General features: G+C 40.3%; 1 protein-coding gene across 1 annotated transcript in view; it reads left to right on the forward strand.

The window, feature by feature from the left end:
• Nucleotides 1–13,934, forward strand: part of FMN1 (formin 1) — a 287,638-nt gene that overhangs the window by 187,555 nt on the left and 86,149 nt on the right. The window contains 1 exon segment of the mRNA XM_023752890.1: nucleotides 1,115–1,207. Coding sequence (XP_023608658.1) covers nucleotides 1,115–1,207 — 93 coding nt within the window.

A 13,934-nucleotide genomic window follows, 5' to 3' on the forward strand; every position in this document is an offset into this window, starting at 1 on the left:
TATATATATATATATACACACACATTGTAGGGCTAGAAACCAACCTGTTGCCTATTAGCTAAGAATAACTTATGTCAAAATCCAATCTCTGTAGAAAAATAAAACTATTCACAAGATTTGAAGGAAAGAGCATTAGAGGGATGCATAGGAGGAGGCGCCTCTGCCTCCCTGTGAGGTATGTTTGTTCTGCCTAGTTCTAAACTCAGTGTAAAGGTAAGCCCCTCATTTGGTGTTCACACATTCACTCACAGCAAACACTGTGAGGTCAGGAGGCTTTGCTGAAGCAGTGGAGATGCCCCAGAGGCCATCCTTGTCCAAATCAATTGTTCTTCTCTCTTGCTACCCTTTTCTCTCTCTGTCCATCTCTTCTCCTGAAAGAGATCAAAATTCTTCTTCATCTGTTATGAAAGACAAGATTCCATTTCCCTGAAGCCAGAATACTGGATAACACCCACCCAAGTCCTCATTTGGGGATGGTGGGATGCTTGATTCCAAGAATTTATCAGATTTTTATTTCCACTAACGATCATTTCCTCTCTAAGAATTTGGAATCTAGGGACATAAGTCACAAAATGATTTCACATGTGTTAGCAGAATGTAAATGAGAAGGGTAGGTGAATGGGAAGCATGAAAAGAGACGCGGTTCTCCCTATCTGGATTTAGTTCTCATGCTGGGATATGGGTGTCATCCTGAGGAATAGCCAGTTTGGTGGTTCAAGGTAACTGGAATGCCTGAGAACTTCTGTAAAATCAATTTCAAACTCTACTTTTGGAGTATGATCTGAAAAGGATTGGGGCCCTCAGTCCTTCAGTAGTTTTTTTTATCTATTTTTGAGAGACCAAAAGCAGAGCACTTCACCTGTCCCAAGCCAGGGGTTTTGCAGCATCTCTAAAAGGAAAATTGAAGATGCATTTGCCAGTTCCTGAAGAAAGATGTAGAGTGAGCTAATTACTTTTGTTCCTGTTGTTACTGTTTTTGCTCCTTCCCCACCCCACCCCCTTGAATTTGGATAAACAGTGATCAATAAGGATTTCACACAATCCCCAAGTGCATAGCTCAGAGCACAAAATCAGCATGTTCTTAGGAAGTCTAATTCCAAACTTCTCTTCACAGCAAGTGAGAAACAGATGGCAGTGGTGTGCAAGGAGTCTCCAAAGCAGTACCTCCAGCCTTTCAAGGACAAACTAGAGGAGTTCTTCCAGAAAGGTAGGAAACCCCGAAACATCCTTCATTCCACAAGTTTTCTCTGGGGTCCCCTGCCCCATGCATCCTGGCTGACCAACGACAGCTTCAATGATTCCATGAGTCCATCTTCCCATGGTGGTTACACACTAAACGTATATGGAGTTGTCCTATAATTTTCATATCATCTTTCAAATCTGTCTTCATGTTGTAAATTTTAACATTACTTTTGTTTTTGTAAACTTTGGGAAGAAGACTTTGTCTTTGTCTCTTCATGGAACCCAAGAGGATTCTTAGAACATATTAACTGACAAACAATGTCCATGCCAAGTGTATGCAGTCATGCATTTCAGATTCACAGTCAGCCTGGGCAGGTGGATGGTGATTATCTTCCTGGTTTTATGAGTGTAGCAATTTGGGAGCTTGTATTGTAAATTTTCCATTACTTTTCAGGAAAGAAAATTGGGGCCAGGTGAATGTCACACATCCAATCACTTGACCCCCATCAGCCCTTTGGGGTTGGTAGACGGGAGTGATAGGCACAAAACCCAGTACTTATTTAGAAAGCTTATTGAGTTGTGCTTCTTCCTCCATGATTTTGGCAGGAATAGGGAATTTTTGTTGATCATTTTTAGTGAATGTGGAAGTTTAATGCATTTTGGATATTTCCTATTCTAATTTCTCAAATTCAGCTTAAGATGTGAAACAAAAATAAGTGTGGGGCATAACTTCCAGTAAGCCCCAGGAATGTAATATACATCATGGTAACTATAGTTAATACTACTTTATTGTATTTGAAAGTTGCTGAGTAGATCTTAATAGTTCTCATTTCCAGAAAAAAAAATTATAACTGTGTGGTAATGGATATTGACTAGTCTTGTTATGATGATCATTTCACAATATATACATTTATTGAACCATTATGTTGTACACCTGAAACTAATATAATGTTATATGCCAATTACATTTCAATAAGGAAAAAAAATAAGTGTGGTAGAGTTAGAGGTAGCTTTTGTGTTTGCTAGAAAGCCAGAGGAAATGCATGTAGGGACATTTGGGGATATATCAATGTGCTGTTTCTATCTATATATATAAAAAGGCAGCTACCATAACGGCCATAATGACCAGTCACTATGACGCCCACTGTGGCCAGTGAACCAGCCCGATCAGGGGGTGGGGCCGATGGCCAACCTCGTGGCCCCTCCCCCCTGCCAGCCTGCTCCTGATTGGACTCTCCCACCCCAATCAAGAGTGGGGCCTGCCAGCCAAACACCCTCTCCCTTCATCCCGCCCCCCTCACCCCCACCAGCCACAACCCGGATCAGCCCGCCCCACCACAATAGGCCTGCAGCCCCTCCTCCCTGCTGGCCCGCCCCTGATCTCACCCCCCCACCACAATAGGGGGAGGGCTGGGCAGCCAACCTCCTGCAGCCCCTCCTCCTGGCTGTCCCACCCCTGATCACACCCCCATCCCAATAGAGGGTGGGGCTGTCCAGCCAACCTCCTGCAGTCCTCCCTCCAGCCAGCCACGCCCCCGATGGGCCCCCACCACCCTGATTGGCCTTCAGCCCCTCCACTGGGCCAGCCCCACTTCTGATTGCCCCCCCCCACCCCAATAGGGGCCGGGGCTAGCCAGCCAATCTCCTGCAGCCCCTTCCCCCACCCAGCCCCACCCCAGATCGGCCCCCCCACCCCAATCAGGGGCAGGGCCAGCTGGCCAACCACCCATGGGTCCTCCCCCAGGCCGCTGGCCCCTGATTGGCACCCCCACCCACCCCATTCAGGGGCGGGGCCGGCCGCCCCACCACCCACAGCCCCTCCCCATGGCTGGCCCCACCCCCAATCAGCCCCCCAACCCCAATTGGGGGCAGGGCCTGCTAACCAATTGCCTGAAGCCCCTTCCTACAACCAGCCCGGCCCTGATCAGGGGCCCTGATTGGGTCCCGATCTGGGCGGGCCGGTCAGCCAACCTCCCACCATCTCTTCCTCCAGACAGGCCCAGCCCCGACCCACCCTGATTGGGGCCTGGCCAGCTGAACCCCACCCATGCATGAATCTGTGCACTAGGCCTCTAGTTTGTTAATAAGGTCACATGATACCACACCATCAAGAAAGACCATTACAGGGTGAATCCATATAGTATGGACAGACCACCTTGGGGGTTGGCAGGGAAACTCAGTCCATGATTCAGAGGAGCTCTATTTCCGCTGCTCCCTTAGTGCAGATATCGCTTCCCCCTCCTCCCAGGTGAGAGCGTGTTTGTGCTGAAGTGGACGTCAGAGCTCTCCCTGGAACACTGCTAAACCTTAGATTGATGGAAGTAATGTTGTCAGGCAAAGTGCCATGAGAGCAAACAGTGATACTAACACTTATTTGTCTTGTGACTTATCAAAGTAGATGTATTGCTTTATGACTATGCAAATATAACCTCAAGGGGCTGAAGAAAAACATGAAATACTTCCCTTTGCTGACCCCCAATTAAGAACTTCTGCTTTTGACATGTATGGACTTCACTTGAAATTAGGCTCTTGTGTACTTAGATTCCATTTTTATTTTTAATTGCTATTATTCAATTTCTGGAATATTCTGTAATATTTGTATCTGGGTATTATCTGCCTATGTGCTGTAGTGGCCTTACTTTTTTCTCCTTAAGCCAGCTTGAATCTTAAAACTTAAATTGTGAATTTTATTTATTTTTTTGTTAGAAAAAGATAAATATAAAAAGATTTAGACCCTTGAATATCTTCTTTGGTGCCTTGGAAAAGGAATTTGCAAATTCCTTTTGGGGTTCTGTGTTAGTGTCTTTTCTACTAGGTTTCTCAAGAAACATCTGGCCTGTTCTGAGAGGAAACTTGACTTGAGGCAAAGTGGGCCTTATGTCAGAGAGGTAAGGATATGGCCACAGAATGATGTTCTAAGAAAACCCTAGAAAAGTGGTTCTCAACCCTGGCTGCACACTAGAATCACCTGGGAGAAATTTTTTAAATGTTGGCATCCGAGCCAAACTCTAGACCTACCAGCAACTTCTCTAGGGGTGGGGCCAGGCCTCAGCATTTTTACCCCCTAGATGATTCCAGTGTGCAGCCCAGCGTGAAAACCACTACCGTCTATCTTCATCCACCTTTCGTTGTGTACTCAAAGATGATTACTCAGAGTTTGCTATCCATTAGGGACTGCGATAAATTCTGGGAATATTGAGATGAATCATACATTTCTTGCCATTCTCCCAAGGACTGTCTTGTTGGGGAAAGATCTAATTGAATAAAGGAGTCAGCTCTTCTTTAACCAACATAATGCAGGGGATATGGGAAGGACATTAAGAATAACCTCAAATCATAGTTAAAACAAAATCAGCCAAAACAAAGCACAAAAAGATTCTAAAGGAAAATTACCATCCTATAAAAAATTTTAAAATATATAACTAAATACGGCACGAATCTTAAAACATGTATAGTATTTTGTGCTGAAAAGAGCCACTCTTGAAACAGCCTGTTACTGTTATCTCATTACTTAATTGAGTTGGTCAAAATCAATGTAGAATTGTACTGTCCAATACACATGGCAGGCTCTAGCTACATGCAGCTGTTGAGCAATGAAAATGAGGCTAATCCAATTTAAGATGTGTGTAAGGCTAAAACACATAGCAGATTTTGAAGACTTGATGCAAAAATAAAACATTTCATTTCTGATTCTTGGGTTGGTGATATGATAAAATTATAATATTTTAAATATATTGGGTTAAAAACATAAAATGCTAGTATTAATTTACCTGTTTCTTTTAGTTTTTAAGCATGGCCATCAAAAACTTAAAATTCTATATGTGGCTCACATTATATTTCTATTGGAAAGTGCCAGTCTAGAAGACATGGTCCCTTGACCTTTCTCATCTCATTCTTTCACTCTCCTCTTCACTTTTTTATTCTACCTTCTCCATTGTGAATCCTAGGTTATGGGAATGCAGTTTCATAAGCTAGCCCCTCCCCATTTTTACTCTGGGTCGGGCCATCGTGTGGCTCTCAGATGGGGTGCTTAACTGAAAAATATGCCAGCATGCAGCTTCACCTGACTACTCCTCTGTAATTCAGGAGTGAGTGGGGCTTGGCCAAGTTGCAGGATATACAAATGGAATTTTTTCTTTTCTTTTTTTGCTTCTATGAAGTTCTAACTAGTAGTCCTTTTTCTTATGTTGATATTTCACTGACTCATAGAAAATATAGGGTTTTCCATGCATAAATAAGTATGCATTATTCACCCTCAATAATAAAATTTTAGTGGCAGTTATCATATAGTTTAAGTATAGTATCTCATCTAATATGCCATTCATTGTAAGAAACATTATTACAAGTATTACTAAGAAAGAAAAATTGCTGGCAATTAAACCTCGATGTGTCATAGATTGTATGATGTATTGTAATATCATAAGTGCTAAAATATGAAAATTTTGTCAATTTTGAAGTTGATGTAACATGATTAATTAAACATATAGAATTAGAGAGGAGGAATGCCTAACACTTCTAGGTAAGTCAGGGAAGACTTTCCACAATGACAATGATAACCAAGCTAACATTTGGTGAGTGCTTCTGTATGCCAGACACTATGGGAGATCTTCTTTCCTATTAGTCCTCATGACAACCCTCTGAAGTAAACACTATTATCTTCCTGTTGTACAGATGAATAAATTGAGGATGAGGAATTCTCAGCCGACAAATTCTGAAGGGTGTTCCAGGCAGAGGAAAACACTACAAATCTCAGGATAAAGACATGACATGTTTGGTGAATGGCAATTGACTTGGTGTAGCTAGATTATAGGGCACATGGGAAGAACACAAGACCAAAAGGGAGAGGAGAGTCACACTATGACTTGCTAAAGAATGCAAACTTTGTCTTACAAGCAACAGAGAGCCTTTGAAAAATAGCATGTGTGGGGGTGACATGGTCACCTTGGGCTTTTTTCGTTTTGGTATGTGGGATCATATTGCTTTTTTGTTGTTAAAAATACATAAGAGCAATATAAGGAATACTTGGGACAGTAAAAGACTGGAAGCCAGTCCATCAAGCTCTTCTGAACAGTAGTCTAGGAAAATGATAGTAAGAACTTGAGCAAAAGCAATCACAGTAAAAATGAGAAAGGAAGGGACATTCATAAAGCTTTTAGTAGTTATAGGACTAGATAACTCATTGGCAGTACAAAAACTTCCAGAAAAAAATGGTGGGAGAAAAGGATAATTCCTTTTTCTTGCTTGAATAACTGGCTGGATACTGATGAGGAGGACCAGATTTGGGATGGGAAACAGTGCCATAAATTTGGACATTTTGATTTCATATACATATGAGACACAGAGGTAGAGATGTTGGACTCATGGGAGAGCACTGAGTGAGACTTTAGAGGGTAGCAGGCATGAATAAGATAACACAAAGAAAGCGTGTAGAATGAGAAGTTCCTCAAGAGTATCTGAGCATAGGATGGAATATCCTATATAATAAAAGCCCAGGACTATAACGGCATAACGACTGGAACAACCACTCAACCAGTTACTATGAGGTGCATTAACCACCTCTCAATCCCTCTGCCCCGCCCGCAGCTCACAGCATGGCGAACGGGGAACCACAGGGAACTGGGTGGGTGGCAGCAGGGCAGGACTGGGGACTGGCGAGCGGGCGGAAGATGGCCCAGATCGCAGGCTAGGCCTAGGGACCCTACCCGTGCACGATTTTGTGCGCTGGGCCTCTAGTAATGACTATAATTGAGAAAAGATACTTCCATACTTTCATAATATTTGGAAATTTGGCAGGAAGTGGCTACTTTTCTATTTAAGGGTCTTATCACTCATGAAGTCTTAAGCAATTGCGTTCTTTATGCCTGAGAAGTCGCATACAGACGTTGTGACTCAGTTGATTCATGGTCAGACTAACTTTTACATGAGCTGCAATTCAGCTCTAACAATCATGATGATTTAATTTTTCTTCTGTAAATCATATCCTGTTTCCACACACAAGTGGAAGCGATGTGTTTATCCTTGTCTTTTATCATCATTCCGTACTAAAAATGCCCTTAAATAGTATTATTCGACAAAACTGGGGTACTTGTTCTTAATAATTTCATTTCCTGCGCAGAACCGAAAGCAGTTTTAATGGCACCACTTTTCACGAGTGGCAATCTCAACAGCATCTGAGCCCTTTTCCTTACAGGGTTTTCCTCTTCCACAGTAGGCTCTTGTTGACACCAGTTTACAGCTCAGCACAGAGGAGCTCTGTGCAGGCATTATGTGAGCGCATGTTTTCCCACCCTCAGATCAAACATGCTCATAATGATATGGCCTTCAAAAATGTGATGCTCACATTAAACGTCCCCATAAACGTGGCAGGGATCCTGTAATTGAAAGAAGGCGCAGAGCAACTGATTAGGTCCCAGGTATAGATCTTGTAGGTGGTCTTTTCATGCTGTTAAATTGGTCATTTGTATTTATGGCTTTGGCAGGGAGGGCTGAAACCTAAACTGGTGCTAATACCAGCCCTCTCCTACACTTGGCCTTATCTCAGTCTCCATTAATTTTATGTGGCATCCATGGATGGAACCAAATCAAAACGAATTTGAATGAGCCATGCTGATCCTGGTTAATCAAACTATCCTGTAAGGTTCTTTGAACAGCTGAGATTAGAGATATTTTAAATGTCAAGAAACTATTTTCTAGTAAAAAGTAAATAAATTTACAAAACTAAAAACAAATAAAACAAGAACTCTGATTTCCCACATTGAATGCAAAAAGAATGATCTCAATGGCCGAATACCCCATGAAAGCTGGTACTAGGCCTATGTATCCTACATTTCTCATCCCAAATAACCAAGGTTCAGCCTTGGCCCATGAAAGGTGTTAATAATTATTTGCTAAATTAGTGAACAAACAGCCTGAGTCTTTCAAAGTTCCTGGAGGATATTTGTTTTACTTTGTGATTTTCCTACTTAGATTCTTTTAGAATTGGGAAATCATGCCAGAATCTGGTGAGATGCATTTTTTGGTCTATAATGCATGTGAGATGCATTTTTTGGTCTATAATGCATGTCTGAATATCAAAACATCTATGTTATAGATATGCTTACAATCCATTCATCAATGTTACAGATATGCTTACAATCCTTACATATAATTGATTTCAGAGAGGGAGAGAGAGAGAGAAATATCAATGATGAGAGAGAATCATTGATCGGCTGCCTCTTGTATGCCCCCTATTGGGGATTTAGCCTGCAACCCAGGTATGTGCCCTGACCAGGAATCGAATTGTGACCTGTGACCTCCTGGTTCATAGGTGGATGAGCCACATCGGCCAGGCTACAATCCATTCTTTTTTTTTTTTTTTTTTTTACAGAGAGGAAGGGAGAGGGACAGAGAGTCAGAAACATCGATGAGAGAGAAACATCAATCAGCTGCCTCCTGCACACTCCCCACTGGGCATGCACCCGAAACCAAGGCACATGCCCCCGACCAGAATCGAACCTGGGACCCCTGAGTCCGCAGGCCAACGCCCCATCCACTGAGCCAAACCGGCTAGGGCTACAATCCATTCTTAATAAATAGTTAGCTCAGATTAGATTGACAAAGACCATAACTAAACCTCTAAACCAGTGATGGTGAACCTTTTGAGCTCGGTGTGTCAGCATTTTGAAAAACCCTAACTTAACTCTGGTGCCGTGTCACATATAGAAATTTTTTGATATTTGCAACCATAGTAAAACAAAGACTTATATTTTTGATATTTATTTTATATATTTAAATGCCATTTAACAAAGAAAAATCAACCAAAAAAATGAGTTCGCGTGTCACCTCTGACACGCGTGTCATAGATTCACCATCACTGCCCTAAACTGTAGAATAAAAGCAGGCTATTAAGTAATCTCTTCAACCCCCAAAATGTAGGAAGAAAACCATCTGAGTCATCATGTTCAAGTGATCTGGACAGTGTGACCTAGGAGAGGAAGTAATTCTTACATTCTTTAAAGAGCTTGTGGAAGGAAGGACTGTGGCTGCAGGAATGAACACTCTGTATGGGCCAAACGGGATTCTTGTATTCCTCACTACTACTCAACAAAAGTGCCAGCAGGGATGGCTTCAAATCACATCAGATGGCCAAGAATTAAGATAATCTGTTGCGATCTCTTGGTCACTGAAGTAACAGAGGAGTAATCTTGGAAGATGGAGAAAGCTGTCTTATCAGAGGTTTATTATGTAGACTCTTATCAGAAAGAGTTAGTTTGAATCAGTTGCTTTTATTTGTTTTTTCCTCCAGAAATTTCTGTAAAAAGCACATCTCACACACACACACACACACACACACACACACACAGTAACCAGTTTTCTCTATCCCCATCTCTGTTCTCTTGTTTCTCCTCCAACCCCCCTCCCTTTTTATCTTTAATTTACTCAATTTTTCTTTTTGGACAAATATCCAATAAATTGTCTATTGAATAACTCTAGTTCTCTTTTTTATTCTCTCCAATGAAAAGTTTGGCAAAAAGAACAAAAATGCCTAAATTATTTTTATGTTTGTATAATCTGACATAAATACCTGGAAAAGGTAGTCCTCCCCCCTCCAAAAAAAACCAAAAAACCTACAGGTCAGTCTCACTGTAGTTTATTTTTCTTTTAATTCTCAACTGAGGATATGCTTTTTTGTTGATTTAAGAGAGAGAGAGGAAGGGAGAGGGAGAGAGAAAAAAACATCAATATGAGAAACATCAATCAGCTGCCTCTTATATGTACCCCGACCCCAGATTGAACTCATTGTAGTTTCAAATTTTTTAAATAAAAATTACAGCCCTCACCAGTTTTGCTCAGTGGATAGAGCATCAGCCTGCAGACTGAAGGGTCCCAGGTTTGATTCCAGTCAAGGGCATGTACCTTGGTTGCAGGCACATCCCCAGTAGGGGGTGTGCAGGAGGCAGCTGATCAATGTTTCTCTCTCATCAATGTTTCTAACTCTCTATTCCTCTCCCTTCCTATCTGTAAAAAATCAATAAAATATATTTTTAAAAAATGAAATAAAAAGTACATTTCACAACCAAATGGAGTTTATTCCCAGAACTTAAGGATAATATAATGTGATATTAGGATGTCTGTTAATATAATTCATCACTATTAATAGCCCTAACAAGAGAATTCAGACCTTTAGATGTAAACATCTCTTTAGATTTTTTAAAAGACACTTGACAAAATTCAATATCCATTCTTCATTTAAAAACTCAATAAAACATTAAGTAACATCACTTTATATAATAAAAAATAAATATGTCACAGTCCCAAATTTATAACTCATATCATAAACAAAATCTACCTAATACATAAGACCTCATGGACATCATTTTTAAAAAGACCAACATCCAATAGAAACAAATAATATGTTTAAAAAGCATCTTTTAATATGTTTAAAAAGCATATCTCAAAATAGAAGTACAAAATAAATTACATTGAAATTTCAGTTTTCATCTATAATATTGGCAAAATTACAAAAGTTTGATAATGCAGTAGGGTAAACTTTACTTTTTATATTGCATGTGAATTGTTACAATCTGTATGGAGGTCAATTTAGCATTAGCAATATCTATTAAAGTTACAAATGCATATGCCTTTGACTTGGCAATTCTACTTCTAAATGCATACCTTTATTTATGCTCCCACATGCAAAGTGATTTATGTATCATGTTACTTATTGTCACATTGTTTGTAACAGCAAGAGATTGGAGACAACCTAAGTGATTGTCAATAATGGAATTATCAAATTATGGTGCTTCCATATGATGGAATACTAAGCATCTGTTTTTAAAAAGAGAAAAGAATGAGTGTAGTCTTTATATATTGACAGGGAAGAATTTCTAAGATGTATTGTAAGTGGAAAAAAGCAAGAGTCAGAAGAGTGGGTATATTAAAGAAGAAGGGAAAAATGGATACTACTTAATGAAAATCTCTGAGGACAAATAAGAAACTAATCTAGGGCTGGTATTTCACTGGTGGTATGCAGACTTTTCATAAAACTTTTAATTAATGTGAACCTCTTCAAAAAACTTAAAATATTTTTTAAACAACTTGCTTTCCCCCTAACCCCAAAATTTAAATTTTTGCATTTTTTTTTCTTCTCAAGACTGCCTCCTTTTCAGACTTCCCCATTGTGATACCAATTGGAGTCCCTTCAGCTACTGAATCTAGCCCTTTATGTTCAATTTCCAAGGGACTGGAAGTTAAATGTGCTCATTCACAAACTCTTTCCCTCCTTTGGGGGTTGGACTGGATCACAGAAGGAAATTTAAGGGCCTCTTGTATTTTCCTTTTCTTGTGAATGAAGAGCCAGATCAATGAGCTAGGACCTTGCTTTCTTTCATTATGGTCCTCTTTCTCAACACCCCTCCACAACTGCTCTAGGCAGTGGAGCCCTGCCAGCATGTGTGTGCATACACAGTCATGCACACACACACGTACATCATCATCTCCTTTTTGGATTCTTTACAGCTATCATCGAGGTTTTAATCAGTGATTGATTGCAGTTGGTATCACATGACTTCTCTTTGAATTACTCAGTTATTGTAACTCCTTTCTGAGGAGTAGAAACATCCCCAGGTAGAAGGACGGGATGAAGCCAAGTGAGGCAGGCTCTTCCTTTCTATGTATAGAAAGTCATCCATTTGTGAATTTCTCTTTCCGTATTTCACTGGCTTGTTTTGGAAAAACTAGAAGTAGACTAAGGTATGTTCCCCAGAAGCAGGGTTTTAGGAACTTCTGAAGTTTCATTCCTGATACTGAGCCATAATTGCATTATTTAATCTTCCTGTTACAACTGCTGTATACTTTTAGGTTAAATAGGGGTTGGGGGTTTTTGTTTGTTTGTTTGTTTTTACTTTTTAAGCATTCTGAATGTAGCAGAAAAAGCATTGTACTTGAAGTTAGGAGACCTGGGTTTGAACTCTAGCTTCCCCACTGTAACTTCTTATGTGACTTTGGGCAGGTTTTTATTTTCTTGTCTATAAAACGATTATGGGAATATCTACTGCATAGTGTCATTATGAATATTAAATGAGACAAAATATATATGTAAAACCATTGTATGAACTATATAAACCATTGATAATTAGTGCACAATTATTACCTCATCGTCACCCTCCATGAGAAATACCAATGGGTTGAAAATTTCCCTTGAGTTTTCAGTTCAGACAGGGAGTTGGGAGGATGCCTCCCGACTTCAACAGTTGATGCACAGTGTGTCATTTAATCTTTGCAGCAATCCTTTAAAGCTTATTTTGTCATTCCTAATTTTCTAGATGAGGAAACTGAGTCTGAGGATTTCAGTAACTTCTGCAAGGTCAGTGTGATCTCAATCTCAGTGTTGGTACTATGCCATTCTGGTAACTTGGACAATCACTTATTTTTCTCTGTGTCCCAAGGCCTTGTGGGTAACTAGAAAGTTTTACTTCCACTATCTAAACAAGAAAAATGTGAGACTAGCACACCTATCCACCACAGCTTAACCCCAGGGACTCCCATTCCTAGAGTCCTGATGGAGACTGTACCACCTTCCCCAACAGTAACAACGGAAAAGTTTCATTTATACTTTGGAAATAACTGTGGTGACAAGTAGCTAAGTGTTTTTATGGAGTCAGTATTGAGCTCCGAATTCTTGCATAAGAGTTGTTTTCATGATAAATTGCTTCATATAATCATTGGCTCAGCCATCATTTCCTCTTTGGATTCTTTACAGCTATCATCAAGGTTTTAATCAGTGATTGATTGCAGTTGGTACCACATGACTTCTCTTTGAATTACTCAGTTATTCTCTTCTTCATGCTGGAAGAACTTAACACCTATACTGCCTTCTGGGAGTCATTTCGCAGGATACGTATTATATAATACGTGGTTTTGCAGATAATGTCCAACTCTGGAAAGACCTCTTTATTCTTTCAAATAGTACAAGTCTGTTGCTTCTGCTGAGTTCATTTTGCTTTAGGAGAATTGCGGCAGCACCAGTAGGAGGCCAGGGCTGGAGGAGACAATGTTCGCGGAGCACTGAGCATGGAGCCTGGCACTAGATGTCAGTAGCTGGCTGCTGCTATAGTCTCAGTCATTTTATCACAGTCTTATCAGATGGTGTAGAGGGTGGAGCTCAGAGAGTCAATCACAGAAGTGTTCCTTTCCTGTGAATAGCTCTAGTTCCAAATTCAAATGGCAGATAATAAATAATTACAGTGAAAGATCTTAGAAAATCATGTTCATCTTGTTCATCTCCCTTAAAAGTAAGCCAAATGCAATTCATATAAGCTGGATTTCCCTGGGACCTGAAGCTGCCTTCTTGTTATAATTTGTAGATCATCATATATGTAATTAGAGTAAAAAGCAGGTAGGCAGATATGCATGGAGCTCTTCTAAAGCATTGTGTTCTTCCACCATTAAAACCTTTTATTTTGAAGTGTAATTTTTATTTCTATAGTTACATCTTAATGAGAGAAAGTGTTTACATAATTCCTTTAAAGGAGGCATGCCTTATGGATCTCATGTCATGGCTACCCAAATCAACAATATTACCACCTAGTGGCTGCTGAGTTGAACTGCAAACACATGATCCTTGGGACCCACAGTCAGCGCGCCTTTTCTGACTTAAAGTGATTAGAAATGACAGTAAACACCACTAGAGTAAACGACTCTAACTCTCCTTGATAACTGTTAACTAGAACATACAAGCTCTGCTTCCCTGCAGGTCGGAGAATGATGAGACT

The sequence above is a fragment of the Myotis lucifugus genome, unplaced genomic scaffold (assembly GCF_000147115.1).
Source record: "Myotis lucifugus unplaced genomic scaffold, Myoluc2.0 scaffold_38, whole genome shotgun sequence".
In the NCBI taxonomy this organism is placed as follows: Eukaryota; Metazoa; Chordata; class Mammalia; order Chiroptera; family Vespertilionidae; genus Myotis; species Myotis lucifugus.